Source organism: Harpegnathos saltator, unplaced genomic scaffold, assembly GCF_003227715.2.
Source record: "Harpegnathos saltator strain DR-91 unplaced genomic scaffold, Hsal_v8.6 scaffold252, whole genome shotgun sequence".
In the NCBI taxonomy this organism is placed as follows: domain Eukaryota; kingdom Metazoa; phylum Arthropoda; class Insecta; order Hymenoptera; family Formicidae; genus Harpegnathos; species Harpegnathos saltator.
Genome location: NW_020230042.1, coordinates 112,874 through 127,500, shown reverse-complemented (window position 1 = coordinate 127,500; position 14,627 = coordinate 112,874). Strand labels below are relative to the sequence as shown.

At 42.3% G+C, this 14,627-nt stretch overlaps 4 protein-coding genes across 13 annotated transcripts in view; 2 read left to right on the top strand and 2 right to left on the bottom strand.

The window, feature by feature from the left end:
* LOC105187164 (coronin-2B) overlaps positions 1-2,475 on the top strand; it is a 7,087-nt gene extending 4,612 nt beyond the window's left edge. For all 3 annotated transcript variants that reach the window (XM_019843190.2, XM_011147800.3, XM_019843192.2), the window contains 5 exons: positions 1-39; positions 141-350; positions 503-620; positions 816-1,045; positions 1,139-2,475. The exon at positions 1-39 is cut by the window's left edge and continues 186 nt beyond it. In XM_019843190.2, coding sequence (XP_019698749.1) covers positions 1-39; positions 141-350; positions 503-620; positions 816-1,045; positions 1,139-1,330 — 789 coding nt within the window. In that variant the 3' untranslated portion in view covers positions 1,331-2,475. The remainder of the gene's footprint in view (positions 40-140; positions 351-502; positions 621-815; positions 1,046-1,138) is intronic.
* bou (glycosylphosphatidylinositol anchored membrane protein boudin) lies at positions 2,261-7,505 on the bottom strand. Of its 8 annotated transcripts, none has more exons than XR_003112950.1 (5): positions 7,097-7,505; positions 6,580-6,735; positions 5,941-6,115; positions 5,565-5,831; positions 4,483-4,630 (listed from the first exon to the last, which is right to left on the bottom strand). XR_003112950.1 is itself a non-coding variant. In XM_025299056.1 (4 exons), the coding sequence occupies exons 1-4, from the start codon at positions 7,179-7,181 to the stop codon at positions 4,416-4,418; spliced, it is 603 nt and encodes a 200-aa protein (XP_025154841.1). In that variant the 5' UTR covers positions 7,182-7,505; the 3' UTR covers positions 2,261-4,415. The 8 variants fall into 8 exon arrangements, 5 of the variants coding, with proteins under 5 accessions (XP_025154841.1, XP_011146101.1, XP_025154844.1 ...); XR_003112951.1 differs by having other exon boundaries at positions 5,565-5,825; XR_003112949.1 differs by having other exon boundaries at positions 5,565-5,838; positions 5,945-6,115.
* Positions 7,506-7,797: 292 nt separating this feature from the next.
* LOC105187222 (THAP domain-containing protein 3) lies at positions 7,798-8,456 on the top strand. The gene is made up of 2 exons (XM_011147912.3): positions 7,798-7,977; positions 8,066-8,456. Exons 1-2 carry the CDS (start codon positions 7,913-7,915, stop codon positions 8,454-8,456), a joined length of 456 nt encoding a protein of 151 aa, XP_011146214.2. The 5' UTR covers positions 7,798-7,912.
* A 1,113-nt stretch (positions 8,457-9,569) lies between these two features.
* On the bottom strand, positions 9,570-10,541 carry LOC109504213 (uncharacterized). Its single transcript, XM_019843196.2, has 2 exons — positions 10,112-10,541; positions 9,570-9,996 (listed from the first exon to the last, which is right to left on the bottom strand). Exons 1-2 carry the CDS (start codon positions 10,175-10,177, stop codon positions 9,760-9,762), a joined length of 303 nt encoding a protein of 100 aa, XP_019698755.1. The 5' UTR covers positions 10,178-10,541; the 3' UTR covers positions 9,570-9,759.
* Positions 10,542-14,627: the final 4,086 nt, after the last annotated feature.

Here is a 14,627-nt window from a genome sequence, read left to right as displayed (position 1 = left end):
TACGATAACGACACGAATATGGTGTTTCTAGCTGGAAAGGTAAGGAATAGAAATGTGTCTACGAGTGAGAGAATCAAGAATGAGAAGAACCCCGTAGCGCGCGCGCGTCCTCATTCTTCTTTGTTCTCTTATTTCCGTAGGGTGACGGTAATATCCGTTACTACGAAGTAGTCAATGAAGCTCCTTGGATGCACTATCTCAGTCAATTTATATCTGGGAATCCTCAAAGAGGATTGGGAATAATGCCAAAAAGAGGAATCAACACCGCCATCTGCGAGGTGTTTAGATTTTATAAGCTGCACGCCACTCGCGGAATGTGCGAACCAATCTCAATGATAGTACCTAGAAAGGCAAGTTTATATATGAACTTTTACACGTACGTAATTCACGTTGATTCGTGTTTCTCGAATCGATTTGAGGAACGAGAGAGAGAGAGGGAGAGAGAGAGAGAGAGAGAGAGAGAGAGAAAAGTAAAAGATTGAAACTGCAAGTTATGTTGCAGAGCGATCAGTTTCAAGAAGATTTGTACCCTGATACCATTGGCACATGTCCCGCGCTATCTGCTAGAGATTGGATCAGCGGCATGAACAATCCACCGATCCTGATCTCTCTCAAAACAGGTCTCGTATCTTCGAATAGTGCCTTTCATTAAGTAGAGCCGTAAAATTCTGCATTCGAGCAACAGACTGTGTGTGTGTGTGTATGTGTGTGTGTGTGTGTGTGTGTGTGTGTGTGTGTGTGTGTGTGTGTCTTCGATATCGCGTGTACGATATCGACATCTTTAAATCGAAATTGATCATTGTCATTGTTATCAGGTGGCAGCATCTCTACGCATAAGCCACGAGTATACAAGCCACCGCAATTATTACCTCCAACTACCGATCTGAATAATAAGAAGAAATTTGCGTTTCTGTCTACGGAAACCATACCGGATTACAGACCGGTGGAATTGCACGATATGTCGGAGAAGAGCCAGAAAACGTCCAGCAATCAGAGCACAAAATTTCAGCAACTTCAGCAAAAGTTCGGGAATGTCGCTATGCAAGTACGAATATTGTGCACATCCAATGTAGTATGTCATGTTGTTGATGTATATCACGTACTCTCTATATATCTGACCGTTGCCTTCTTTCGTCAGAAAAATATCATGTCACCTCCGCTCAACGACAACAAAGTTATGGAAACTGTTGATATCCCGAACAACGAGGCGGAACTTCGATTGGCATTGGCTCGTCAAACCGACGAATTGAGGCTCGTACGACGGCAACTTGCCAATAGTCAACTGCGCGTTAAAGAATTAGAGGACCAAGTGAGAAAACTCCAGCACTAATAAAACTTACGATGATACCAATATACTCTTGCTTCAATCTCAGCTTCGAGCGAAAGCTTCTTCCAGCTTTTTTATCGTTAAACGTGGTTAACGATTGGTACTTAAAGATCGTATTTATGCACTATTAACGAGATGATAACGAGCGAGAGCCTAAGCTTCCGAAAATTTTGTACCGACACAACACATTCTGCTTAGGACCTTCCATTTCGTTTCATACGATTTCACGACATTTCGTACATGGCTATCAGCACAGAAACAGACACATTTCAATCCAATTTTTCGGTTCGGTTCGTCGTCATTGCATTATGCGGAAGAGTTGTGTTTGTAGTACGAGAATTTGTCATGTTGATATCGCGATCACACTTCTGAGGCTTTCAAGAAAGTGAGCCATATTTATTGTGTGAAAAATTGTACCTGTACATGCATACCTGGATGTGTAAAGATTGGATATTGCGTGCGTGTATATTTATACGCATGAACAATCGTGGTTAAGATTATAAAACCGAGCTCGATATCTTTAGACAAATGGGAGCATAAAAGTAATACACATACACATTGTGTGTGTGTGTGTGTGTGTGTGTGTGTGTGTGTGTGTGTGTGTGTGTGTGTGTGTGTGTGTGTCCGTCGCACATTATTATCGAATAAATCACTCAAATTTATCTCATCTTACTTTTCGAGGGTATATCGTATTTTAGTACTAGTCCATTATAACCAATCATTTATCAATTTATATTGCCATTTTGTATTAATTCATTATTTAACTGATTACACATTTAGAATTCGATATAAGAAAAAGAGTCGTCGGACAACATTAAATAGATTAGGCATACGATATGTTGTTTCTCGTGTATTGTCACGTTGTTGATCATTCCTCCGCTCTGACTCGCTTGAAATTTCTCCATAAATGTGGTGGTAGATGAAGCAAATTCATTACGCTTACGAGATTGCACGACGCTCTACAATACTATCTATGCTATCTGCTGTATCATATTATACATAAGAATGAGTTGTAACTTATCGAGCATTTTTGCTATCGCATGCATCTTTCACTGCCATCTGTACTGCCTTGATGTGTCGATAGCAATAAAAATGTATACGTGGCAGTGATGATATATACTTGCTAAATATTACATTCAGTTACTAAATGTTACGCTCAGTTCTTCTGGAAATTATCTCGCGCGTGAAATTTCTTGTACGATCCATATATACATATGCGCGCGCGCGCATACACACACATACACACACACACACACACACAGAGAGAGAGAGAGAGAGAGAGAGAGAGAGGTGTGTGTGTGTGTTATGTATGTATGTATAATGCAACGTGTGCATGTACGCGGAATTACCAAGTTTATTGTATATTGTATAATCAATGCCATGAACAAATACAAATGATGCATCTATCTACATTTCGATTCAAAGAATGTAACGTTTACACTCAATGTTGATTTCGTTTACTATGATTAACTTGAATTGAAAAATATGATAGCAAATATACTAGAAAATCTATTTCTAGCGTTAGTCCTATGATTGAGGACTACACATTATTATACGGAATTATATATTTCTGCTTAATAACAAAAATAAAATCGTCTAACGATTTATACGTTTATATATGTATTTGTCATACAATGTGCAATTGTACCGTAAATCGATAAATATAGTACCTGGCTAGATAAATATAGCGTCCTGCTGCGCTTCGTCATATATCGCTTGTATTGAGAAATCCGTTGTGTCATTTTATCACAACAACAAAATCTACCGAACATAAGTCTTGCGAGACATTATAATTATCGTTATTAACGCATATCCTTGGTCCTTGGTCTTTTCTATTGGTCAATCACCAATTATCTCTAATAAACAGTTGTCAACAGTTAAAGGTATTCAATGAGATTCTGTTTGATATTGAATAAAGATTATCGTTGAGAAGCTTACATTGGATTGGATATTACATGGATGGAATTATTACGCTTTTTTAGAAGCGTCAATTTATATACAATCTGCATCAGAAGGAGTATTGGTAAAGTTTCTACATAGCGTCAATTAGTTTGCTAGATATTTACAATCACGTATATCTATATATTCCAGTAAATTTTCACAGTATTTTTATGTAAGGACGCAATACTAATAACTTTTGTATAATAAACGTCAACGTAATGAATTTTATTACAAATTATAAATTTACTCGCAATGCCCGTATATACATTATGTTTGTCAAAATCCATCATCGAAATTCAATCGTGTAATATATAGTGTATAAACAAGCAGGAAAAAAATGTGTGTGGTTATAAATGAATTTATCATCAGTATATGTGGCGCTCATCTGATAAATTTATATCGATGGAAACGATGCGTTGTGAAGAAAGAAAATTTATATATATACATATACACACACACACACACACACACGATATGCGGTAAACGGGAGATCTATCAACGAAATAAAAAATAAAAAGAAAACATTTAGTCGTATCATTTTTGTTTTATTAATAATATACGATATAAAAACATTTTGTTGCTTTATCATAGATAAAAATTTACAAGTATTATAGTAATCAAGTAATACAAACATACATTCATTCATTCTCACTCATACCCCTCTCTCTCTCTCTCTCTCTCTCTCTCTCTCTCTCTCTCTCTCCCTCCCCCCCCTCCCTTTGTTGGTACAAACGTACACATCTGCTGGACTAAACATATCTTAATTATACAATGCTCTTTTAGTTTTTCTTCTAGTTGTGAGTAAAATGGACGGGCATGTTTCACTTTGGTACACATTACATTCGTCACCACTTGTCTAATATCTACAGAAATATATAGGAATGTGTGTGTGTGTGTGTGTCTGTGTGTGTGTGTGCGTGCGCGCGCGCGCGCGTGCGCTTGCGTGTGAAAGATTACTTTAACGTAATGTTTAGTAACGTAAAATAAAAACCATGAATATTTCGTCAGCCTCGGATGGGAAATTGTTCACGAGTCATTGTTCCGACTCATCGATTAATTGACTGAATTGATCGAACCAATCTATTCTTATAGTCTATCGAATCCTATAGGCCCGTATAAAGGCGCAATCGTACGTATTCGTTGCTTTCTACCTGTGAAACAATCTCTCCCAAGCCATTAAAAGACCCATTGGTACGATCCATGTACTTTTGGTCGGCATTAAGGACGACGCTGGATTGCAACCGTCGCTGGAACACGTGAACACGCAGGTGCGATATGTCAACTTGTCGCCTGGCTGTTTTACGTAGTCGCAATAATCTCCCATGTGTACAGCTGAGCAAAATCGTTTTGTACCGATGCCACCTGTTTTCAAACACAACGTTAGCATTTTCCTGTGGAAATTCAATTCAAACTAAGTAAACTAAGGAGTTTGGATTAACGTTTATGGCGAAGGGAATTTCGGCAGCATCGGTGATAAAGTAGTTTTGGGATGGTATTATATTATTGCTGATGCATGCTTGAAAAGTGTATGCGGATACGCAGGATCTTATCAACATAGAATCAAATATAGGATTGTCATATTAAAGCTGCTAGCAAGTGAGGAAAATGTAAGACTAAAGAATCTCATTTTCTTGCACACTTAATAATTGGATGGTCGATCGATCTTGAAAATACGGAGCGATTAAGCAGGGGGACGCTCGCGTATGCATGCAGCATACACACTATACGCTTGCTTGCTACGGAAAGCAGTAAAAGAGAGGTGTTATCTACAACACACACAACACACGCACGCAGATTATACAACCATTTGGTGTATCTTTAAAACGGCATGCAGATGACGCGCATAATTCGTTGATAGCAGCACGACAGAAAAGTCAATTATCAATTTGCTCAGATGATCCAAATCATTTCTTTCTTTTTCCCTCGATCAGTTTCGATAAATTTTTAACGCGACTGTAAATAAAACGCACGACAGAGAACGAAAGGAATAATTCGCATGCACACACCTGACGACAAAAAATACACAGGGTTTGTTCTTTCCAGCTGAACTTTTTGTGTTGGTTCAAAAAGGTTGCGCCGTTGCGTTCTTCTTCTTTCTAGCATAGCAGATAGCAGAAATTACATCAGACATGTTACTGTGTGTTCTTTACACCAGTGTGGCAGAACTTGATGCAACACAGTTTACTGTACCGCTTGCGTCAGGTTTTACCGGAGTTAGTACAAGCAGCTCAGCATTACATTGCAGGGCCAAAATTTACACCGGTTCAGGCAATGTATTTGAATAGGACAGACTTACAGGCTGTTAGATACTTGTGCAGTTTTTACTTTACTAATATTATATATAATCAATTATGCCATTATGAAGTAACAGTATATTCCCATCATGTTCTTCATCTCAGAGAGATTTTGCGTGTAACAGAGATGTGGACAGTATGGTAAAATAAAATCTTCATCTGAGGAGTCATCAACAATATACAACGCTGCAACAACGCTGTGTCGCGCTGTTTGTTTATTTCCTGCACCTGTGGTCTCCTTTTCTATCCTATCTGGGGCATTTCTGCACCTACGAACTTTTGCTGTACTCGTCAGCGATTCTAATTCTGAACCGCTGCATTGGAAATAGCGCGCGCGCTATTTCCAATGCAGCGCTAGTTCAACTGAAAAGAACAGACCTACAGCGAAACTTGACTTGATAAGAACCTCCGTAACGGCCGACCGATTTGATGCAATAACGTGCTCCATAAATATGACTGCAATTGGTCGGCATCAGGGAATTTTCAACCAATTCACCATCCATACATTTCCATTCATCCTCTGATGTGCATTGGTAGCAATCCAGAGTGACCGCTTCATCGATCAAGAAAGCAACCATTAAATTTCGAAGTGTCGAAATTACGTGCGTTCTTTGACGTTTGCGAATGTAAACGTGACGTAAAAACCTTTTTCGGTTACATGTGTCTCGTAAAAAGGAAGAAGGCGAGAGGGAGACAAAGTGTGAGAAAAAGGAAGAATTATCCACAATTATACAATAATCCTCTAAGGGGCCGTAGATTAGTAGGACGGAACAAACAATCGAAATGGTTAGCGCGTTTATTGTCTCTCGTAGCGGAATTGTAAGTAGTTAAACGTTCCGTGAATGACGACAGAAAGGCATGAGGGGGAATCGCTCAAAGTCGCTCGCGCTAAATGCGCGCCAACATGCATGCTCGATTAATCAGCTGTCCCCGCACCGCATTAGGTTAGTTTGATATCTAAGCTCTAGTTCCCAGATACCGAAAGGTGACAGCTGCTTTCATAGCTGCTTCATTTACCCTCGAAACGGCCTGTGTGCTTAACGCAATATTGCGCCCCGTAAACGTCATCGCACGCTTTCGGCTGCAAATCCACGTCGCCCGACAGAACCTCGTTACACTGGAACGGGTAATCGTTGCTGGTGCTATTGCATTGATAACATCGGATGCTATGCCCTGAATGAAGAGCCATTTGTCAAATCAAACTACGTAAAAGGACGAGTGAGTGATCTTAATCTCTTGGATCCTTAACAACATCGCGATCGGCGGCGGGTGGTGTATTATCGAGCCAGCGCGCGTTAAAGCCATAAGCCACCAGAAACGATCGCACAATTTGCTGCCTCTACCGACGCCGACGTCTGATTATTTATTAAGATCCGCGCGCACATGGTCTGCTCGAAGTGTACGCTAAAATCGCGGATCACGTACACACGTCCCGCCCCGCCCCGCCGCGCCCGAAACGAACGGCGCTGCTAACGCGATAAATAACGTGAATGACGCATGACGAGCATGACGGATATTGGCCGTTAACCCTTACCTGTTTCTACCAGCAACAGGAATATCGTCAAAAGCGCGTACACGTTGTACCACCAGCGGCACGTGCTACCACCAGCGACGATCATTGCAACAAAATTGCAGCTTCAATTGCAGATACCGAAATCGGCCGGAGAAAGTAAGCCAACGAACGACGCCCTTCGAGCAGAGACAGACAGACAGACAGACAGAGAGAAAGAGATAGACTCGCTGCGCGACTGACGCAGGACGCTGCGGTGAGACGCGAACAACAACGCGCGAGCTGCTCTGGCCCTGCTAAGAGGCTCGCCTAGCGCCACTCAACGGAATTAACCAGATCTTTGTTGTCAGGCTTGCATTTTGAAAACTCTATAGATTTAAGAACCACCGACGCGAGATACTCCGAAGGACAGTAGCGTACGTACCAGCAGAGAGAAGAAGGAGAGGTGAGGTGTCACGCCGGCCGCTTTTAGCCGAGCCCAGTGTGAGGCGCCCTCTGTACAATCGTGCGCATGAACTACGATGCCAATGTCCACGACTCTTTTCTGATTTCCCCTACCGCGCACACACCATAGCCCATAGCCACAGATGTCTATACTATACTAGATTGCTAACTTCGATCTTTGACCCATACAAGAGCTGTGTCCCGTCTATTTTCCGGTTCGGCCATGAAGGCCGCCAAAACATGGCGGCGGTGTGTGTGTTTGTAGTGCGTACGTGAGTATCCGATGCGTGTGTAGTAGTGCTGTACTGTAAGTATATGATACCTGATGTGTCTACACTGATGTGTCGTATCTACTGCTATTTATATTAGTAAAACTGCAAATATATAAACGAGATAATGCCAAGTACATGTTGCATTGTTAATTGCAATAATACGAGTAAAAAAGGATATCACTTATTTAAGTAAGTAGAATACATTTATATATAATAAATGTTCGAGGTTTGTAATATGTGAGGGTTATCTTGCAATTAAACATTGTTAATATTTCAGATTTCCGATAAAACGTCCAGAGATTTTTAAAAAATGGATTTGTGCAATCGGAGGAAATTTTACACCAAAAAAACACCATGTAATCTGTAGTGCTCACTTTTTACCTAAAGATATCATGGAAAAAGCGGATATAAGTAGTGTTCTATTAAAAAATTTGGCTGTGCCATCAATAGCTCTGAGAGCTCCTGCTTGTGACACTGTTCCTGCAGTGGAATGTAATAGTGATCCTCTGGTACAACCTGTTACGAGTTCCATGATGGAATGTGATACTATTCCTGCGATAGAATACTTAACACTTAGAATGTATTCACTTACAAAAAGAACGAAAGATAGAAATCCTGCAAGTAACAGACACAAATTTACAAAATTAATATTATTTAATAACACATAAGTTGCATTTTATTCTTTATATGTATGTAAAAAATATTAATACAAATACTTTGACATATTTTGAACTGTATATATTCAATTTAATTTTAACCTTTACCAAACACTTAGATTAGCAACACCTTATTAATACACACATCTTTAAATTATATTCTTTCTTGTTCGTATTTTTGAAATTTACAATACTTATTCGGCATTATCTCGTTTGTAGATTTGCAGTTTTACTAACATAAATAGTAGTAGACACATCAGGTGTCACATACGCACTACCACGCACTACTACATACGCATCGGGTATTCACATACACACTACAAACACACACCGCCGCCATGTCTTGGCGGTCTTCATGGCCGAACCGGAAAATGGTAGGGACACAGCTCTTTTGAGAAGTTAGCAATCTAGTATAGTATAGACATCTGTGACCATAGCCCATAGCCGACTCGGTCTATCCGTGTGGACCACGCGACCTCGGCAATCGTCGGGGCGCGCCGAGCGACAGAGAGATATCATTCTCTCCTTCTCGCTCTCGTGTTCGCTCAATGACGCGAGCGAAAATATCTTTCCCTCTTTCTAGCTCTCGTTCTAGCTCAGCGACGGGAGCGAGGCTAAAGCCCAAAACACAATGCTAGGCGATAGCGATAACATTAAAGCTCTTGCAGACCAGCGCGATGCGCGACGCGACACGCGATACGCGACACAGGATCGCAAGAATAGATCTTTTCATGTCTTCACATAGGCTGGTATTCACAGTCGGATCTTATATTTAAGATCGTCTTAAATTTATCTTCAGATGCTACACAAATCATTTCATTGGCTATAGGGTATCTGAAAGTGAACTTAAGACGGTCTTAAATACAAGACCTGACTATAAATACCGGCCATAGACGCGATGATCTTTTCAATTGGTCTGTTCTTTTTAATAGCACTACTGAATTGATGCAATAAGTTAGAGTGAGACAAATATATTTTTCCCGCTTTAACTTATTGCATCAGTGCAGCTAAAAAGAACAGAACAGATAGTGTATGCTAAGTTTGTAGGACGCAAAATACTGACAGTATTTTTTCAATGGAATTATTAATGAGAGAAAGGAAACAATTTTTACTTTTATTATATCTTTCGCGAATAAATAATAGAGAAATTGATACAAATATAAAATGTTTATCTTGTTTGTAGCTGCACTACCACTTACAATATAACTATATTATTTTCTTTGTATTTCCTTAGAAATGTATCTCGTAAGTTTTTCCACTTTTTTTTACAAATATTAGGGTCTGTATCTTTTTAAGTAAAAATGGCAATTATATGTTAAATAATAAAAGTGTAACAATGTAGAAATTTAAATGGCGAATAAAATATAAAATGAATCTTTTTTGAGTATATACTAAGGGCTCGACCCACTTCTTCCCAAGCTCTTTGTATTATGTTCATTCCTCTCATTTTTATATCCAATCTGTGATCCCATAAACATGACCTTTCTTGTACTTCTGATATTAAAGTTTTTTCAAATACTTCAAATGCTTGCGAGTTTAAAGATTTATTGGGCTGAAAATTTAATATATAAATAGAATTTATTTAAAATGACTATTGTTAAACAAATGATGTCAGTCAGTGACTAACCTAGCATAACTAAAACTAATTAATAATTATTTATACTTACATCTATATTTTCTATATCTGCTTCCATACTTTCGTCGAGGTATTCATAATCTTCATAATCTGCCATAATAAATTTAACCGTCTGATCCGGAACACATATTGCTGAAGCTTGGCAGAACGAGAAGAACTGGACTAATTGATTCGCGCGGGACGAGATGCTGTTTCCGCCGATAGCAACCTCGCTCCTCGGTCGGCAACGCTCATCGCACGCGACAAATCTTCAAACTTGGTCAACTTTTTTGCGACGTCGCGATCTATCATGCGACGGATGTGCGACGTTCGAAAAAGCTGTACGCTCATTGGACATCGCGTGTTACGTCGCGCATCGCGCTGGTCTGCAAGAGCCTTTAGGCAATAACGATAGCGTTAGCATATCAATAGAAACAGAACACTCCGACACTAGGGTTACGTCCCGATATTCACTGCCAGCACTGAAAATCTATAATATATGTGACATAAACTATATATTTTCAGTACTGGCAGTGAATATCGGAACGCAGCCTAGGGAATGCATATGCCAATGCAGAATGGAATACGGAGCAGGCAACAGCGACAAAATTTCCGACGAGTTGGAATTCTGTATCTATTGTCTTGTAGCCTATCAATCATAGCGTTCAGATTTTTGCCGCGTTTCCAATCAACATATCTCGAGTCTACCATATTTTTAGGTTATTTGACAGACTGTGATCAGCCGAAGACACCGAAAACGTCTCGAAAATACCTGAAACGAATATTCGCTAAAATATAACATACGAGACAATGGTCCGTATTTTTAACCCTCTTTTATCGATAAAAATGCTTTAAATGTGGCTTCTCAATCAATTAGGTGGCTCGTAATTCTCTCTCAGAGGCACTTTTATCGATAAAAGATGGCTCAGAATATGGGCCAATGTAGATACCCTTGAATACGTTTCAGAAGTACTTACCAAGTAATATTTAACTTAAAACAAAGTATATATTCCTAAATATGACTAAAAATCGCACAGTCAAAAATAAATTAATAGGGCCAGAGCACAGACTTCTGCACAATAACGCATAATGCACAACGCATAAGAGAATCAACCAATCAGAGTTCTTCATTTCTGTCCTGAGGATGGAAATGAAGAAAACTAATTGGTTTATTCTCTTATGTGTTATGTATTATGTGTTATGCAGAAGTCTGTGCTCTTGCCCATACGCTTTGACAATGGTTATGCGCTATGTATCATAAACATGGAAGAGCAGACTACAAGATTTCTGATTGGTTGGCTTTTATTCCTGTCGCGCCATTGTGCAATGGATAGCGATAATTTTTATCACTATTTCTATTCTATCACTATTCCCTTCCCAGACAGCACCGGACATCCAATGGATGTGATGTTTCACGTCCAATTTATGTCCATATGTCCGATTTACGTCCGTGGACATAAATTGGACGTAACGGAGATGTCCTTATTGAACATCGGACCTGTAGGACGTCCGATGTACGTCCATCGAACGTGCTATGTCCGAAGTTGTGACAAACATACGTCCTATGGACATCTTTTGTAAAAAAAAAATGGACATATAATGGACGTACAATGGACATCCGTGTGCTGTCTGGGTTGTTCCAGTCGCTATCGCCTAGCACTGTGTTTAGGGCTTTATTCGTCGACTATGAAACTAGAGCGCATTCTTAAGTCTGAACTTAGGATGTTCTTACAAATAAGTCCTGACTATGAATACGGCCCTATGGCCGTCTCCGTAGCCGTCGCTTTGCCGCCTAGCCCCGTCGACTTGGCCCAGTGGTGCGATTCTGTAACTCGTTATTGGAGTTAACGACAGTTTCGTTATTGTTGCACAGCTTTTCTACGGTATACAAAAGCTGCGCAACGATAACGAAAGTGTCGTTAATTCCAATAACGAGTTACAGAATCGCGGTACAGTGGCCTTACCAGCCTCGCCACCAGCCGCGGGGCCGCGTCCACGTAGCCGTCGTTCTGTCGTCTAACCCCATCCAGAAAACTCTAGAACACTTCCACATTCTGGAACTAAAAAATAAAATTCTGCAATTCCAGATTTTTAGAAGGTTCAGGAATTTTCTAGAACGTTCGAGAATTTCTTTAGAAGGTTCTAAAATATTTTGAAAGATTCTAAAACGACTTAGAAGATTCTAGAATCTTCTAAAAAATTCTATAGACCACGTGGGCAACAGCCATGTCCATCATTGCCCGGTGCGGCGGAGGACACGGCGCACCATACGCAGGTTTCATGCGAAGCGTGGGACCAGCAGCGCCGTGTCCTCGCCCGGGCAGTGGAGAGCGCGGAGGAGGTGTGGACGGCGGCAGCCTCCTTTGCGGGGGACGCAACGGTCCCGCAAGAAGGCCGCCGAATGGGAGCGCCGTTCTGGCAACCGTATCAGGGAGTGACGGCGAAGGCGGTTCTCTCCCGGCCTCGACAGCGGGCCCGAAGTGACGCCAATCGAGGAGCAGCCTCCGAATCGTCGAAGGCCTCCTCGACTGCCACGGGCCAGCCACCGTCTGCATAGGGGGGGGGGGGAGGGCGACAGGCATAGAGCCTGTCTCCCTCTGCGCGACGGTATAGTAGGAAAAGGGAGAGCGGGAACACCGTTTGGGGACGGGCCCCGCTATAACCCGTTACTCCCTGGCGAAAAGGGGGGCTAGGAGAGAGGGTAGGTGTCCCCCCTCTCCTCTATTAGGACCAGGTGGCTAACCCGACCGGGCAACCGATCGGGGCGCCGCGCTCCCGCACCCTTACGGGAGGGACGCGGCACTTGGGCGAGGGGCTCCCTCAGAGCCCCAAGGCCGGGGTATCGTGGAAGCCATACCACAGTAATTCCTCCGATCATCTCCCTTAACTACGGCCCGCCTGGCGGATACCCTGGTGGGGTTTTAGCCGGTAGGAGTCCGGCATAACACCCATCACCACAAGGGGCGGGGGTGTCTATGAGAATTACCCCACCGTCATAAGAAAAAAAGAGAAGCGGCGAGTATGTAATCAGACGTCATGTAAAGCAACAACCACGTGAAACGATGAACACGTGGAGCCGGTCACCACGTCACAATCTTCTAGAACATTCTGGAATATTCCAGAAAATTCTATAATCTTCTATAATCTTCTGCCAAATGAGGCCGCGCGGCAGCGGCCCCTGGCAGAGGCGACCGGGCCGGTCAACGATGTTGTAGCGTCGGCCAACGACGGAGATTCTAGAACTTTCTAGAAGATTCCAGAATATTTTAGAAGTTCGTGACGTACCACAGGCTACGTGATCGTCGTTTCTAGAATGTTCCAGAAGATTGTAGAATTTTCTTGAATATTCCAGAATGTTCTAGAATATCGTTACGTGGTCACCGGTCGCGTGTTTGTCGTTTCACATGGTTGTTTCACATGACGTTTGATTACATAACCGCTGCTATTTTTTTTATGGCGGAGGGAAATCCTCATGGATACCCCCGCCCCTTGAGGTGAAGGTGGTTATGCCGGACTCTTACCGGCTGAAATCCCACGGGATGTCTGCCAGGCGGGCCGTAGTTGGGGGAGGAGAATCGGAAGTATTACGGTGAAATTCCCTTCGCGAAACCCCGGCCTTGGGGCTCTGAGAGAGCCCCTCCCATAAGGGTGCGGGGCGCGGCGCCCCCACCGGTTAGTCACCTGGTCCGAACAATGGAGAGAGCGGACACCCACCCTCTCTCCTAGCCCCCCCCCTTTTCACCAGATAGTGGTGAGTTAGTGGGGCCCGTCCCCAAATGGGGTTTATACTTTTTTTTTTGTCACGCAGGGGAAATCCTCATGGATGCCCCCGCCCCTTGGGGAGGGCGGGGGTTATGTCGGACTTCTACCGACTAAAACCCCTGCGGAGTGCCTGCCGCTCAGACCATGGTGGGGGGAGTCAGGGGGACTACGCCTGCATTCCCTCCCCGACACCCCGGCACCGGGGCTCTCATGGAGCCCCACGCCAAAGTACCGCGCCCCTCCCAGACTGGGAGTCAAGGGCGTCGGCGGTGCCCCGGCCGGGTTGGCCTTCCGGTGTTAATTAGGAGAGAGAGAGTACACGCGTCCTCTCTCCTCGCCCCCGCCTTCCCCCTTCCCTACTGGGTGGGTAGAGGGGGCAGGGGTGCGAGGCCCGACCCCAACCGGTCCTCACTCCCCTTCTCCCTGCCATCACCGACACCCGGGGTGAGCGAGAGGGCTTACCCCCTCTTCCACCCACCCCCATCGGTACGTCGAAACGGGGTCTATACTTTCCCATACTTTAATCAGGACAATTATTCTTGAATAATGAATACAGAATTAAAATTTTTTTATTATAAAAATATATCGTTTACGAAAAAATAATCACAAAGCGAAATAAAGTAATATTTTATTTTGTCAATCTTTTTGATGAAATAATACTTTTATAGTAATATTCTACATATGAACATTTTGTAATATTTATCATGTATAAAGCTCTTCCTCTACATTTAACTCACCTCGTATCTGTTCTGTATACACTTTTCTGCATTTCTTTGTAAGCTTAAACTTTTGTTCACCTAGACCTA

Excerpts from the sequence above, each read along its gene's own strand:
- bou (XM_025299056.1), bottom strand. The coding sequence starts at position 7,181 with ATGATCGTCGCTGGTGGTAGCACGTGCCGCTGGTGGTACAACGTGTAC. Across the intron at positions 6,736-7,096 it reads CCTGTTGCTGGTAGAAACAG|GGCATAGCATCCGATGTTAT; the intron begins GTAAGGGTTAAC and ends CTCTTCATTCAG. Across the intron at positions 4,631-5,968 it reads ATCGGTCGGCCGTTACGGAG|GTGGCATCGGTACAAAACGA; the intron begins GTTCTTATCAAG and ends GTTTGAAAACAG.
- LOC105187222 (XM_011147912.3), top strand. The coding sequence starts at position 7,913 with ATGCCAAGTACATGTTGCATTGTTAATTGCAATAATACGAGTAAAAAA. Across the intron at positions 7,978-8,065 it reads AAAGGATATCACTTATTTAA|ATTTCCGATAAAACGTCCAG; the intron begins GTAAGTAGAATA and ends TTAATATTTCAG.
- LOC109504213 (XM_019843196.2), bottom strand. The coding sequence starts at position 10,177 with ATGGCAGATTATGAAGATTATGAATACCTCGACGAAAGTATGGAAGCA. Across the intron at positions 9,997-10,111 it reads CAGATATAGAAAATATAGAT|CCCAATAAATCTTTAAACTC; the intron begins GTAAGTATAAAT and ends TTAAATTTTCAG.